Source organism: Osmerus mordax, chromosome 25 (assembly GCF_038355195.1).
Source record: "Osmerus mordax isolate fOsmMor3 chromosome 25, fOsmMor3.pri, whole genome shotgun sequence".
In the NCBI taxonomy this organism is placed as follows: domain Eukaryota; kingdom Metazoa; phylum Chordata; class Actinopteri; order Osmeriformes; family Osmeridae; genus Osmerus; species Osmerus mordax.
The window spans coordinates 5397987-5413207 of NC_090074.1; the positions used below are offsets into that span (position 1 = coordinate 5397987).

At 46.5% G+C, this 15221-nt stretch overlaps 1 protein-coding gene and 1 long non-coding RNA gene across 2 annotated transcripts in view; both read right to left on the minus strand.

Annotated features, from left to right (window-relative positions):
- Window positions 1-11525, minus strand: part of nrxn2a (neurexin 2a) — a 98281-nt gene extending 86756 nt beyond the window's left edge. Inside the window, 2 exon segments of the mRNA XM_067228641.1 lie at window positions 9448-9478; window positions 10871-11525. Coding sequence (XP_067084742.1) covers window positions 9448-9478; window positions 10871-11525 — 686 coding nt within the window.
- LOC136933365 (uncharacterized) lies at window positions 1633-5541 on the minus strand. The gene is made up of 3 exons (XR_010874802.1): window positions 5305-5541; window positions 4632-4652; window positions 1633-2149 (listed from the first exon to the last, which is right to left on the minus strand). It is a non-coding gene; the product is annotated as an uncharacterized lncRNA (long non-coding RNA).
- Window positions 11526-15221: the final 3696 nt, after the last annotated feature.

Consider the following 15221-nt stretch of genomic DNA (forward strand, 5'->3'; position numbering starts at 1 on the left):
GAAAACAAATAAGCCAGCGCTTGTAGATTAGGAGTGTGAGGTTTTGTTTATTTGAACTGGCACCGTACGAAACCATGGATGTTGTTTGTTAGAAGCCTGCTTTCCCAACCATGCTACAAAGCCAATCTGAGCGAAAATGAAACTTTGACGCATCTTTCACCTGGATTGCTGCAGTATAAGGTTCAAAACAGCCGAGTGTTCAGTATGCGGATTACTCCTCTTATGATGAAGGATGCATCTTGTCTTGACAGCTTTCTTTTCAGAGTGCTTTTAGCCCCGACACCTCCAGTATACTGGTGTTGTCGCTAACGTGAACACCAGAATTCCTAAGGTGGCATCAGCCTTATAAAGAATGTCAATATTTCAGAACATTTTAACACTTTTAGGGAAGACTATCTGTTACTTATGTATGCTATGTTTCATTATCTTCACAGCTTGATACTGTTGCTCAGCCAATAGCATAACACAAAAAAGTATATACTGTATATATACATATACTGTATACACACACACAAATATAATAATAATAATAATAATAATAGTATTTATAATGCACTTTATATTAACTAAAATCTCAAAGTGCTACAGGTTAAAAGTATATTTGTATGTATACAAATGTATTTGTATGTATATTTATATATACATATATACTGTATTTTTCCACAGGCCTCTTTATACCAGATAGGGAACTCCAAATGGTTGGGAAGTCTGTTCTGTTAGCAGGTTCAAACCTTCCTGAGCGTATCTGTGCAAGAGGAAATTGTCTAATTTACCGAGAAGATGAGCTGTTATTGATCCACTGATCAAGGCCACTCTGTACGGCTTCAGAACGCCGACCGTTTACTGGTGAGCAAGCGGCTCGACGCACTCCTGCCATGATTAAGCCGACACATCCGCTGACCTTTAAGGAGAACGAGTGGTTTTCGCAATGCCCCTTAAACAGAGGGGGTATTTAACCGAGCGCCTCGGTCGCATGCGGCGTCAAAGCATGAGGAGCGAACGGAAGCGTTCCGTTTCGAAATTTGATAAACATCAGCACACCTTTTTGTTGTTGTGTGTGTGTGTGTGTGTGCGAGTGTGTGTGTCTTTTTTCCCTCTGAAAGCCTTTTGAAGTGTCAAACCTTCGAGCGGATGCCATGGGTCTTGTGTGCAATGTAGCGCCGCCCTGTCTGTGTTGGCATAGCAACAGGCTCTCGAGTTTCCCTCTAGAATGACGTTGACCGCTCAACATCTCTCTCCTCCCGCCCTCCTCTCCCCATTTTCACCAACTCTGCTTATCCCCCCCCCCCCTTCTCTCTCATAAAATGGTCTATGCTTACACAAAGAAGGTAAATGATTCCCACGACAGTAGAATTCTATATTCTATTGTATTCTTTTGCTTCAATTATAAATTTGTCTGGAGCTGGTTGGAGGCAGCTACTATCAAACAGTGATGAACCATTCTTGTCGAAGCGGTGATTGTCTTTTTTTTAAATGTCACTTGCAGATGCATGCCTATGAATACATTTAAAATAAATCTGTTTATTAAAAAATCTCTCTTAATGGGTACCCATTTCTAATGCCGGAGGCGTTCCGCTTCGTAAACAAACAGAGAGAAGGGGACCATAAAACCACAAAGAGAAACATTGGTCTTCAACGCTATTTTTTATTTTTAAAGTATAGTCATTCGTGTTATAAAGCCCGCTGGGTGTGTAGTATCCTGCTTGGTTAAAAAATGAGTCACTTGTATATAGCCAGTAGCCCTCAGCTTTAGCTTACACTATGGTTTTGACTTGTGTATTATCATCACTTTAAGAAAGGCAACCAACACTTCGGGACGGCCCGCTGACCTTTGACCTTGCCCCTTCCGTGCCTTGCGACATGGGGCCGTCGCAAGAAAAGGGGTGCAGGATTCGTGATTTTGCTGAGTTCTGCTTTGGGTTTTTTCCCGTTTTTTTTCATCGAGTATTAAGAGAGCTTTTGAAGGAGAATATTCTAATGAGGGATTAGACCAAGGTCACTGGTGCTCAGAGACGGAGGCCCGCTGATGCCAGCTGTGTCCCCGTGTTTGAAGCTCTCTGAGCTGGGCAGCTGCTGGACTTGGCTTGCGGCCTCTCTGCTCCATTTCAAGGTAAGGGTCATCGGGGTCGGTGGTGTTATTCATGGAGCACTGTCAGACCAAAAATGAAGCCAAATCTCATTACAGGCCTAAATGAAGGAGACATTCCATGTCGACTAATAGAATTAGACATTGGACATAATTGGATGTGACAATCTGAGTGATATAGTTGGGGGATGTGGCACTCATTTGGGGGGGAATATATTTACTGTAATGTGTTGTCAGAATTTGTGCCAAGTTCATGCGGTTTCGTTCTGCAAAGGATGTGTAGAAATGGACGTTTTGCTTCTTTAGTTTGTGGGAGGGATTGGGAAATGCCGTGGTGCCCTCTACTGAGGGGGCCCGTGCGTGTTGTTAGGTGTACTCCTCTTATCTCTCGTCTGCAGGCCCAGTGTTGTTCCCCAAACATCAGAGCACGCCGCACTCCATGTCCCTGGAACCCAGAGCACGGCTCCGTATCGCGGGGCCGGACACAGACCTGCCTCCTTCCCACAGACACGCGGGGGGGGGAGGCGAGCTGTACCGTGTCTGCCTGAGAGCCCGGGCAACTCACCTGTCTGGTCCCCCCACCCCCCCACCCACTACCCCGCGCGCGCGGACCAAAAAAATCCATCTGCGTCCACCGCTTATACCCAGAATTCCCTTCGGATGACACGCAAAGTGAACTTCCCCGCTTGTGTTGACCAAACCAAAGCTTTTGGGTGGCTACACAGTGTTTCAGAGATGGGGGGGTTTGTTTCGGAGCTTGTGTGTGGAGAGGCATGCTGTTGGTCCATTGATATGTGGACTACAAAGTGGTGCCGAATGTCACATTAAACCGCTCCGGGGATAAAACAGAAAAAAGGGGGGCGATCCAGAGCGTCCCATTTTTCCGAGTGTCATCTTTGTTTTCATGCTTTCTGCACTTGGGACTGGGATAGCGGCTGTGTGTCGGAGCTTTAATCCAATAAAAGGCTCTAAAAGCTTTCTCTTTGCAGCATGTCATTTAATAATGCTCGCCTTTCGCTGCGAGCATGGACGTAGCATCCGTGCTCACCACAAGGGGAATTAAGAGTGATTAAGAGCCTTTGTTTGAAACAACCCTGTCTGAAGTGGAGCCCGCGCACAGGACTCGGAGCACAAGACACTGAGTGGCCCTTCAACTGACACTCAGATGAGAGTCCACTCTGTTAGACATGGAAGGCAACGCACAACAAGTCCACTGGAAACTCCTCAGATGTCATTTGACTAAGAACGTCCCCACGAAAAGAGTGACTTTGGATGTAAAGACCAGGCCGCTGTGAAGACGAGCATCTTTGTCGAGAGGGGAAGCGGACAACGGACGAACAGGGTATCCAACGGCGGCTTGTGTCAGGGCGTGTGTTTGTTTGCGCGTGTGAACGTGTGTGCGTGCTTCCTGCAGCTAGCACCAGCAGTGATTTATAGTGTGTGGTGGACCTCAGCTCCTCTGCTTAGACCCACGAGTCCCTTGTCTTGTCTGGCAGTGGGTCAGATCCCTGCTCCTAACCCGGCCTGATGGATGTCTCTCACTGCTGCCCACACAACTTAACTGGGCCGAGGCAATCCTCCTCTCTTTATCTTCATTTCCTCTGTGCCTCGCTCAAGACTCACTCTATTTGTTTTATTGTGATGTAGTTAAACAGGCTGCCAATGGTTCTATTATGAGAGACAAATGGCTGTTTCCCTACCAACAGGAAAAAAAGTAATGCCCGGGCAAATATTTCTTCCACAAGCAAACACTTCCATTACGGCGTAATCACGACGCCAATCTCTTCAAGATTTGATTTACGCCCTTGATGTCGAGGCCAATGCTAATCAGACATCTTTATAGCCGGGCTGTTGTGGAGAGCACATTCTACTTGGCTTATACGGCGGCTTTGATCAGTGAAATGAGATGCCCATTGTCTGTGTGAGCTCCGTGGAGGACATCAAAGAGGTCCACAAAGTCAACAAACTGAACTATCAATATATCACACTTTCTTCATCACGTCGAAGTCGGAGAGGGGCGCCGAAGACGAAGTCAGCCCGGCGTTTTTTTGCCGGCGGCTCGCAGAGCAGCCCTATCCGGCATGTTCCGGCTACTTCCCTACGCGTTCTACCCGAGAATGTACGGGGGAGCTCAGAGGGAAGATGAGGCCACAGCCAAAGATGGAGGCCGAAATCACGCCGTGTGATGCTTTCGAGCTACGTTGTTGTTTCCCCCCCTTGGATTCGGTGATACACGGCGGCTTCCTCTTAATCTTTCCACACTCCTTCTTCACCAAGAATGACGTGAGTGTGTGTGCGTGTGTGTAGGGGTGGTGGGGGGGGTCGGCAGATTTCCGAGGACGTTGGTGTTCTGGACTAGCTATCTTACTGTAAGCCTGGTGGGGGGGACAGGAAGAGACAGGTTGGGGCAACGTCCCGGTTCTGTTTGATTCTGTCGTCAAATCCACAGTCCAAGCGGACCAACCCTCCCTTTTTTTATCGATGCACGCCAGCAGGGAAAAAAACCTTTAGAGAAAAGAACCCCCCAAAAAGGTTTTAGTCTTACCTTCTCCTGCCTTCTGGATAACTGTTGGGAAAGCAGAGAAAACAAAAGAAGGGTTAGGACGCAGTACCGATGAACAATGCCAAACAAAACAACGTGTTCTTGTAGTCATGGGTGTGAAACACTTGATGTCATATATATTTCTGAGGTATCTGTTTGGCATCGTTTTATCGTCAGCTTTCTACAGATGGCTAATGAGGGATGACATGGGCGTGGCAGAGAAGAAGACTGAATGAGAGTTGGGCGGCACCCTTCCCAACTCATTATACCCACATTTACATTTAGATGCTGTCATTTAGCTTTGACCTAAAGTGGCAAATAATCATGGGTGTCGCAGTACATTCCACAGTACTACATGTTTCTTTTATTCCATATCCGGGCTTTTAAGCTGCCATGTTTACGTGAGGAATAGGAGAAACAGGATATGCTGTCCTCGGAAGGTCACGCTTGTATTTGGTGATGTGATATGATTTTAACTAGCTGCTAAAAATAGCCCGGGAATTCTAGGCTGTAATGTATCGCGCAAAAACAAATGATTGCATTTTGCTATGATGAAACGAGTAACTAGCAAGCAGAGATAGATTATACCCTGTTTCCTCTGCAAACAATTACACACACACACATATAGATACACACATACACCACACACGAAATCTTTTAACACAATAATATTCACCGTTGCCGGTAAGAGCTCATTTTGCGACCCCGCGTAAACGACTTGTGTCCAAACATGCTTTCGGTGAGCATAAGGAGAAGCAATGATACTCCTTGAAAACACTGTACGCCAGGGATCCTGTCTCAGAATGTCCTCCATGGGAACCTCATCACTAGCAGCAGTTAACAGGGAACAGCGGTGGTAAGAAGGCACTCTTAGGGAATCAAGCCACATCAGATCAGATGGCAAAACACTGTCTCACACAAACTCGGCATTTCAGCCCCCGGATTGGCCAAGTCATAAGTGTGTGTGGGGCGGACATCAGAGTGGAAGGGGAGGTAGGAGGGAGCGTGGCATCGAGGCAGCGGGTGAGTCACGGCTCCAGTGCATGTACGGGGGGTGGTGGTGGTAGGGTGGGGGGCGGGGGTTGAGGGGGGGGCGGGCAAAATGGCACACAGTCCTAAAGACACAGTGGGCTGCCAACACGGAAGAGCTGGAGTAAAAGGCACGCACTTAACCGACAGTACCAGCAATTTAGGATTGAATCAAAATGGGGGGGGGGGGGGGGGGGATGTATTCCTGAGAAATATTTTTTTTTTTTAAACGGTTACATTTCACCGATGCATACAGCTTCGAGAAGGCGTATACAAATGTTCTCGAATTGGAAAATGGAAAACATTTGGAGAAAAGAAAAACTAAGGCTACTGTACTGTACCCATCTGACTGGAAAAATAAGGATGCATGATATGTAGTCAGAGAAAGACTCCAGGCCCTGGAAGGCTATCCCAGGAATAGTTAAAAGATAACCTCTGTGTGTATTACCGTGCAAGGCTAAACGTCACTATAAATCATTCCTTACTGCAGAGGGTCCCAGAGAAGGGATGGGGGTCAGAAACAGGTGAGTTTGAGCTGATGCTCTGGGATAATGACAGATTGCGCTCGTGGTCATTATGCTAACACTTTCTATGGGACAAAATGACTTTTATTGATGGTGTTCCTCTATAGAATTACAAAAGGACAAGTGACTTTGCGGATCGGCCTAACCTTTCGCAGTCCATCAACACTCCAAGAACGCCAACCTATAGATAGATGGAACAGATGCGGCTAGCGATGCGAGGTTTGTGGTAAATTATAGTGTTTACATGTCGAACTCTGTCTCGGCTGTGCAAAAAGGAATTCCATAGATAGCTTTAGGGAGTGATTAAGACCTCGCCAAAATGTCTTACTCAGTGGTCCATGCACCGTGTAATAGGGCTGGATGATGCCAGACTAATTGGAGTCTTTACCCTTTCGGTTGCAGCGAAGCAACCAGTCGCCATGCACTTTTTAAATGGAATCTTCTGGTTTGGATCTTACCGCTATCGGAAAATCCTTAAGCTTTTGCTGGTTGAATGGAACAAGACAAACAAATCGCCATCACACACTGCATGGCGTCACACTCGAAACGTTGTCTCTGGTGAACCGTGGAGAGAGTGCAGGCTTGGAAGACGGCTACCTTAGCAAACAGTAGAGATGCCCAAAGGATTGCCGCGACGGGAAAGAGAATGAGAGTGAAGGGAGACAGTTGAAGATCAACATGGCTGTGTACTGTGTGGATGTGATCTACACGGATCAGAACTATGGCGGATCAGGACCAAACAGATGAGATCCGGGGAACAGTGTGAACTGGCAAGATCAAATGAGCCAATGAATGTAGGGAGTCAGGTGGCTGAGCGGTTAGGTAATCAGGCTAGTAACCTGAAGGTTGCCAGTTAGTTTCCCGGCTGTGCCAAATGACTTTGTGTCCTTGGGCAAGACACTTCACCCTACCTGCCTCGGGGGAATGTCCCTGTACCACTGTAAGTCGCTCTGGATAAGAGCGTCTGCTAAATGACTAAATGTAAATGTAAATGTACTTGCCTCGGAGGAATGTCCCTGTACTTACTGTAAGTCGCTCTGGATAAGAGCGTCTGCTAAATGACTAAAAATGTAAAATGTAAATGTAAAATGAATGTGATAGCAGTAAATTATACAGTCAAAGATACAATCTGACTAAATATGGGGGGGAGACAGACACACAAAGACCCGAAAGGCATCGAACTTAAAGGACTATGAGTCAAGTGTTTTAGAAAACTGTGGATCTCCATACTGGCTGTGTAAATTGGCGGCGGACGAAAGAATCGAAGGCAGGAATTGCGTGGCAGCTGTATCAGCGATTGCCAGAGACAGTTTGACCCTTAACGAGATCTCTGCTCGTCCCTGCCCAAATCAGCATGGCTTCAAATCGAGGATTACTGATTGATTACACAAGCTAAGACACATCCACGAAAGATGCTATCGTTTTAGAAGACGATATCAAGTCTGTCCAATCGAATCAGTCTTAGAAATCTCAGGTAGTGCATAAGAAGTAGGCTACTTCTGAAGAGAAAGCTATTGTAGATTTTTTTTATAATAGCTGTTTGTTAGTTTTTTTGCCAGAAAAGTAACTCCGGTTTTTCACTAATCAGCTACTTTAATTAAATTAAATATGGAAAGTCTGTTTTTTATTCAACCCAATCTCTATGACAACAAACTGAAAAGCAGTTGCGTGACCTTATAGATAATAGCTGTCTAGACAGTCTTGCATAGGCAGGTTTCAAACAAGACAGTGCTTATACAGCCTTCATGGAACAAAACAATTTTATACAGATTAATTGTCGAAGATGTGACAATTCCTCACACAGTGGTACATGAATATAATTAGGGTAGAGTTTGACTAGCTTGTTAGAACTACATGAAGAATAGTGTATTTAATACGGTGTATAATACCATCTGAAAATATCGTCATATGGAAAAGGAGAGACTGCCTCATTGTGAATACAACCTCGTGCCAGTGTAGCACAGCACACTGTAGCACAGCCAACACACACAGTTGGCTAGCTGAGGGTTCCAGTGTTCAGCCAGGGATCAGCCAGTGCTTGGGTCTTCAACATGCCAGCAGAGTGCTTGAGTGCTTGACTGATTTCATTACCACGCCCCGTGCCAACAGAACTTGGCACTCCAACAATCAAGAGAGGGACCTGGGCCGCCACAAGCCCCTGAAAGGCTGGAGGTTGGCAGAGAGAGGACATGAAGAGATGGAGGAGGGACAGGCCTCTGCTGAGGCACAGGGTGACTGCTGGCTGCTGTCAGGTGGCTGAGCGGTTAGGGAATCGGGATAGTAATCTGAAGGTTGCCAGTTCAATTCCCGGCAGTGCAAAATGACGTTGTGTCCTTGGGCAAGGCACTTCACCCTACTTGCCTCGGGGGGAATGTCCCTGTACTTACTTTAAGTCGCTCTGGATAAGAGCGTCTGCTAAATGTAAATGTTTTCATCGGCCAGTATTGTTTAAATCCACAGCACGTCCTTCCTGCCCACAGTCTCAGGAATGAAAAAAACGTTATTTGGAAAATTAAAACCTTGGGGGTTCTATTAGGATAGCGCTGGTGTTCTGCTATGCTATGAGGAGCCACTTTGTGCTTCAAGTAAACAGGAAACAGGAAAAAGTCTCTCTGGAACTCCCCCCCCCCCCGAATATTTTACTTTATAATTTAGGTTGGGAAAGCTGTGAAAATAATTCATAGCAGCAGTTTGAATAACCATTTTAACTGCTCTGAGGTACAGTGATGTGTAGCAATAAAGAGACATTTTGGAGTATTAAACTTCATAAGTCACACAGGTTTAGATATTCCAAATGCCTGGAGCCTGCAAAAGGCCCTGAGTTATGGAATAAGGTCAGTTCAGCAGCCTCTGAGACGGTCTTGTCGGGGAAGAGGAGCAGCCTTGGCTCGTGAAAAGAGTGGAAGGGCTGGGAGCCGCCACGCTCTCTCCCCCCACTTTACACCACAAGGATACGCCAGCGCATCCCTCGGATTGGCTGGCAAATGATGTGCGTGGCGGAGGGGAGAGTCGCCGGGCTGATTTATGGCCCTGGCCTACTTCCTTTGCTCTGTCGTGTAGCTCCGTAATTGATTCTGACGCTCTTTGTGGCTCAGAGAGTAGAAGGTATTGGACAGATTCACCTGGAACGCTCAGGTTTTGGACGCCCCGCACGGTCATCTTTGCTATTTAAGGAGATATTTTTGTTTACTTGTCTCTTCCTATGGGGAGGGATGAGAGAGGGATGAGAGAGGGATTTCAGAGCGTCGACATGTCTTTGATTCAGCTGCTGCAAAGTTGGCATTCATCCCATGATTTCTCTCAACAGACATATTCCTTAGCTTGCTCTGCAAAACCAAATATGAACTTACCACATGCTGTAGCAGCCTATTTACAAAATGCTTTGCATAACCCTCCCTGTTTACATTTGCAGTTACATAAAACAGCCAAGGGGTGTTGGGTTAAGTGGTGTGCAGGTGAGTTTTACCGTCTCAACTCCTCCCGTCTACCCGGATTGTGATCGTGTTCACAGATGCATTTTCTCTCAGGAGAAAAAAAGGATTTACCTCTGGTAAAAAAAAGAGGCTGACAGCCTATTGGTATTCCATGGCTCCATTTTGGTGAAGAAACAGCCTTGTCTCCTCAGACAGAGGCCATCCTCTGTGACTCAGAAGATAAAGAGAAACGAGACGAGCGCTGCGGGGGAAGGGGGGAACGATGACAGCTATCGCCATGTTATACCTTGACAAGGAGCAATGCTGTGCAGCACGTATTGATCACTTTGAGGTGAGCACACAGCACAGTGAATCTATTGCTGGAATGCTCTATGGTGCGGACAAAGTATATATATTTTTGGTCCTTTTTTTTCTGGTACCTACAACATATCTGTCAGGTAGAGCCAACCATTCCAACAAACAAAAACAAAAATATTCTTCTTAATGGTTCTTGTGAGCTTTATGACGTCACATGGGGTGTGATAGTGTGGACGCCCTGGGGCGTTTGTACTTTAAAAGCCCTGGCGACAACTAAAACCTCAGATAAAAAAATAAATAATAATCACAGTGTGCAAACGGTCTACAGCCTTTCAACAGATGAATTAATTAGATTATTTCTTTGTCTCTAATAATAGGTATAAGTATGTGAGTGACAGCAGCCGCCTAAGGTAGGCACAGTTCACATGAGTGACGTTAAATCCAGCAGCAGAACAATAGCTCGCAATCCTATCCCACCATGATCCTAAGTGGAGGCCTGATTGGCTCATTTTCCTCAAGCCGTGAAATAGTCATCCACTTCCGTGAAACAGTCAACCGCAAGTGAGTAGCATTGGGGGGTTGGGGGGGGGGGTGGGCTTAAACTGCCGAAAAATGCTCATAATCAACAGCATATCCAACCATCTCACCAAACCCCCCCCAAGCTTTCAGAGACAGCCTGTCAAGCTGTGCTGAAATATAGATAAGCACAACTCTTCTCTCCAAATAATTAATGAAAATGAAAGTCGAATGAGATAATGACTCCGAATTACAAGTAAAGCCCAAAGGAATCCCTCAAAAAACGTCATTTCACTCCATGAAGCAATCAGTTGAACTGCCTAGGCATTCAGAGGAAGAAACCTCGCACACACAAACGGGCTGCGCGCGCCCGCCACGCACAAATACGCTGGAGGGGCATTTGCATTCACGGTTTTTCCGCTCATTATCTATTTTGGCTCACCTTCATGGCAGTATTTCCCCTTGTAGCCAGTGTTGGCGCAGTCACATTGGACTTCTACCTCTTGGGTGGAGCACAGGCCACCGTGACCACAGGGGTTGTGTGTGGAGCACAGATACTCCGCGTCGCTCGCGACCCCCTGGCTGTCGAGCAACACGGGATGGCTCTCCCCCAGCCTCAGGTTGACGATCAAGCCACGGTACGGGGGCTCGTATTTGACGGTGCTGGACGTGAGGGCGGACAGGCGGACGTCGGGAGGGACGCCGCCCACGAACAGGTCGCTGGCCACCGCCATTTCGCTCCTCTTGGACCGCACCTCCACCGCCTTGTCCTCGTTGTCCACCTCCAGCCGGGTCTGGCGGTAGCTGCGCGTGAGCCGGACGCGGTGCCAGCGCCGGTCGTCGACGCGCGTCTCCGTGTGCAGGGAGGCCGGCTCGGCGCAGTGGATGGTGAAGCGCAGCTGGAGCCGCCCGTCGGCGACCAGCAGCTCCAGGAAGTCGCAGTCGCCGCCGTCGTCCAGGTACAGAACGAGGGCCTTGCTGCTGTTGGTCTTCAGGAGCAAGCTGAGCTCGCCCGACACTTTGGCGGACTCCCATTGGCCGTAACGCGCCCACTGGCCAGGAAGTCCCTCGTACTCCAATGCGCTCGTCAGCAGCATTCCAGTCAACAACAGCAGGGGCCAAGTGCTGGTGCCCCATACCCCACACATTCCCTTCCAGGATCTCATCTCCCTCCTCTGGTCCTTATCCCTCCTGCTCCTGTGGCTCTCCTGGACTGCTAATTCTCCACAGCTAAAAAAAGGCAGGATTTATCCCCTGGCTATAGGGTCTTTTGTTATTGCCCTTTAATGTGCAGAAATAATTCAATTTCGACGGAATCTTCTAGAAGCTTTTTTGTTTGTTGCTTTCTTTAACTTTTCCTCACTATCCTGATTCTCTCCGTAGTCTCTCCATCGGGGGACATTGGCGAGAGGGAAAAAGGAGATTTCAGGAAAAACACACTATAACGAACAGGCTTTCAACATGGCCGTAACCATATGTTTGGGAATATATTACCACAGATCAAGGTTGTTTTGTTCTATCCAGTAGTGAGTTCTGTGAGCGTGGGTTCAGAGGGAGAACAAACCAACGGGGGGAAAATCCTCAGCTCGTCTGTTGTCGTCGCTCTCCTCCGCACACCATCTACTGGCCTCCCTCCAGATGTGGTCCGCTCGGTCCTCAAGGTTAGCTAGGCAAGCAGCCAGGCAGGAACAGGTGCGGCCCCTTTCATCCTCCGTAGCCAACTGCTTCTACAAGACAGAGATAAAAACACATCTTGAGGGGGCTGGATGGGTAATTGACGGTTAAACATTTAAGAAAAGCCCACCCATCATTGCAACAGGACCAACCTTTACGGCATGTAAATCGCGAAGGGAAAAGAACGTGACAAATCATTCGGCTAGCCACACAGAGTGAGATAAAAAGGGAGACAGACTGTAATATTGAAAATGCTTTATTTATGACTTCCCTGGCCGCCGCAGCCGAGACCCAGACGAAGGCAGGGAAGAAGGGTTCTATTTGTGTTAAAGAGGCTCAGAACTTTGAAAGCGACTCTTATGGGGACGCATCTGAATGATGTCAATGTTGCCCTTGTGAATTTTACCCTTTTAAACGGCCCTCGTACGCATTTTCAACAGTCAGTGTATTGGCAGGACGGAGGAAATGCAAGGAATCCATTTCAACATTTAACCAAAATTGAAATATCTGTTAGCATGACAGGAAATTAAATATAGAGCATGATTGGAAGTACTTTGACATTTCCCAAAGGTTATCGCTCAATCCCTCAGGACAGGGTCAACAGAATCCATCCCACTTGGAACACAACACATTATGCCATCTTAGATCGTTCAAGTAGCCTAATCACCAATCGACCTGCTGCTGTGTTTAGTGTATATTTAGAGATGTCCTAGAGAATATTCTTCAGTGTTCATTATTTGACAATAAAGATGTGCTTTTCTGCGTTTAGTGAATTAAATACCATCTGCTTAGAAAGATATGCGTAGACTTGTCAGGTCTCAAGGAAATGTTGGATAAAGGAATAAAGACAGACACTAATGTCAAGTTCAATGGCTTTGTTCAAGCATTGTACAAATTCCTACACGCTGAGTCCGGCTAGTCGATTACCTATCAACTAGACTCCGTAACAGATACTTATCACAGGCAAATGATTTATTTCAAACAAAACACAAGGAATGTGTTGTGTGAAAAGTATCACTACACTGCAGACTTCATGTGACCCAAGAATATTCACTTCAATTAGCGCAATTATTCCCAGTAAGCCTGCGTGCTGCTCTGACAAAACTCCCCTCCACCGCTCCATCTAATAAGCTGAATCAAATCAAATTCATCTTGATTAAAAACAGGGCCATTCTGAGCTCCCTATCCACCCACCATAAAGCGCCACAGACTAACTGTCGTCACAGACAAATGTGCCTCTGCCTGCCTCCCAAGAAATCGCCTGCAGCATCAGACAAACTGCCCTTCGGATTACCTAGCGGATTTTCCGAGGCCTGTTGTGACGAGAGGAGTTTTTGTCGTGACTCAAACCGCGATGACGACGTCGGCTGTAGTTACCTCAGAAAGAGCCAAATGCTTTGAAGTCAGTCGTGGCTTCGGCTGATACAATAAGAGATTCACATTAATGGAAGAAAGCCGTCACAGAACGGCACATTACCACGGTCCAGTAGGTAAAGCTGAACGTAGGCCTACCACCAGGGATGGACTGGGAGTAAAATTAGGCTCTGGACTTTGACCCAGCATTCCACAAACTGTATATGCCTTGTGCAACAAGCAGATATTTGGGCAAACAAACAAAAAAAACAGTTGGCTATATTTCACTGCTAACATAGAAATAACATTGATTTAGAATTAGTCAAATCTGGTCTATTCCATTTGTAAAGTGTGAATCGTCAAATACATTATATTTCTGTAAGTATTTATCCTGTATCTGAACATTCAAGAAGTGTAATGTCTCCATGTAGCGTGCTACATGCTATTTTAGCTACCATTTTCACCCAATGCTGTAAAATTACAACAAAAACAAAACAAGCTGAAAATCAAATGTGATGCATGAATTCCACAATAACTTAGTATTGACATGAACTACATATTCTAACAATCACCCCAAAAATGTATTCACAAAAAACATTGGAGAGCTAAAGGTGACGTTGTAATTTTACAACAAGGGGTCTTACAGGATTAATAATTAAAAATCAAGCTGAGGTTTAAGGCTCGGGGAAGTGTATTTGGAGACGGCTGGGATTGGAAGGAGGGGGTCCAACGGAGGGTGGGAGAGACAGCAGGGCGGTAGACACAAGTCTGACGAGGAGCCCACTGCTTGAAATAAATCTAACGCCTGTGCAGGATGGCTAACAGATCAATGCAGAAAAGCCTGCCTCCCTCCAAAGTGTGAGCTGACAGGGCTGAACACATTTGGTAACGCCGGGAGAACGCTCGTGATCTGTTAGACCCCCCCAGAGACGGGGATTAACGCCAGTTAGCGTGGCCCATGTAACACCCAACAATGACAAACACAGGGATTACGAAAACAAATAACGATTCACCTCATCAGCCACGTGTGTGAGATAAACAACCTTTGTGCGCGAGACTGTTAAAGACGCTGTAAAGCAAATTCCAGGATGAGTTGCTGAAAGCATGTGCAAAGCTCGACGACGTCGTCGCCCTGAAATGTGGAGTTTGACCGTCGAACAGTTTCTCACCCATTTTCAGCTCAGGTTTTGTATAGGCGGGGCAAAACCCGACCTATCTACGTCACAGCCACCTATCTACGTCAGATCACAGACGGTTGCATTCTGTTACTCAGCTGGTACGATGCAAAGACAAAGTGATTAACACATAAAACACTCAGAGACTGCAGGTAGGTCTGTTCTGATGTCTGCAACTGATTTAGCTAATGTTGCTGTTGTTGCTGAATTCAATAAATTCGAGGGGGCGGAGCTTCAGCTCCTTTAGGCGACACGCCCCCCAGTCTCAAGCAGAGAAGACTGCGTATTTTCTTACGATTTCAAAGCCTAATTTAACATACTTGTCTGTGTTTTTTTTCATCCAAATTTGGATGGGTAGTTAACAACACATTCTTCTGTGGTGTGATGAACTTAAAACTCATTTTCAATTCCACTTTACAGCATCTTTAATTGACCTTACAGGAATACCAATCGCTGTCATTCCAGCCCAGTGTTGGCGAACGTGTCTGTGTGCCTGTATGCTTGTAGCCTGTGCAATGTGTAGGGGCACGCCTGCACGGCTACTGACTGTGGTATATGCAGCGTGTTTTGTGTGTGTGAGGATGCATCTGT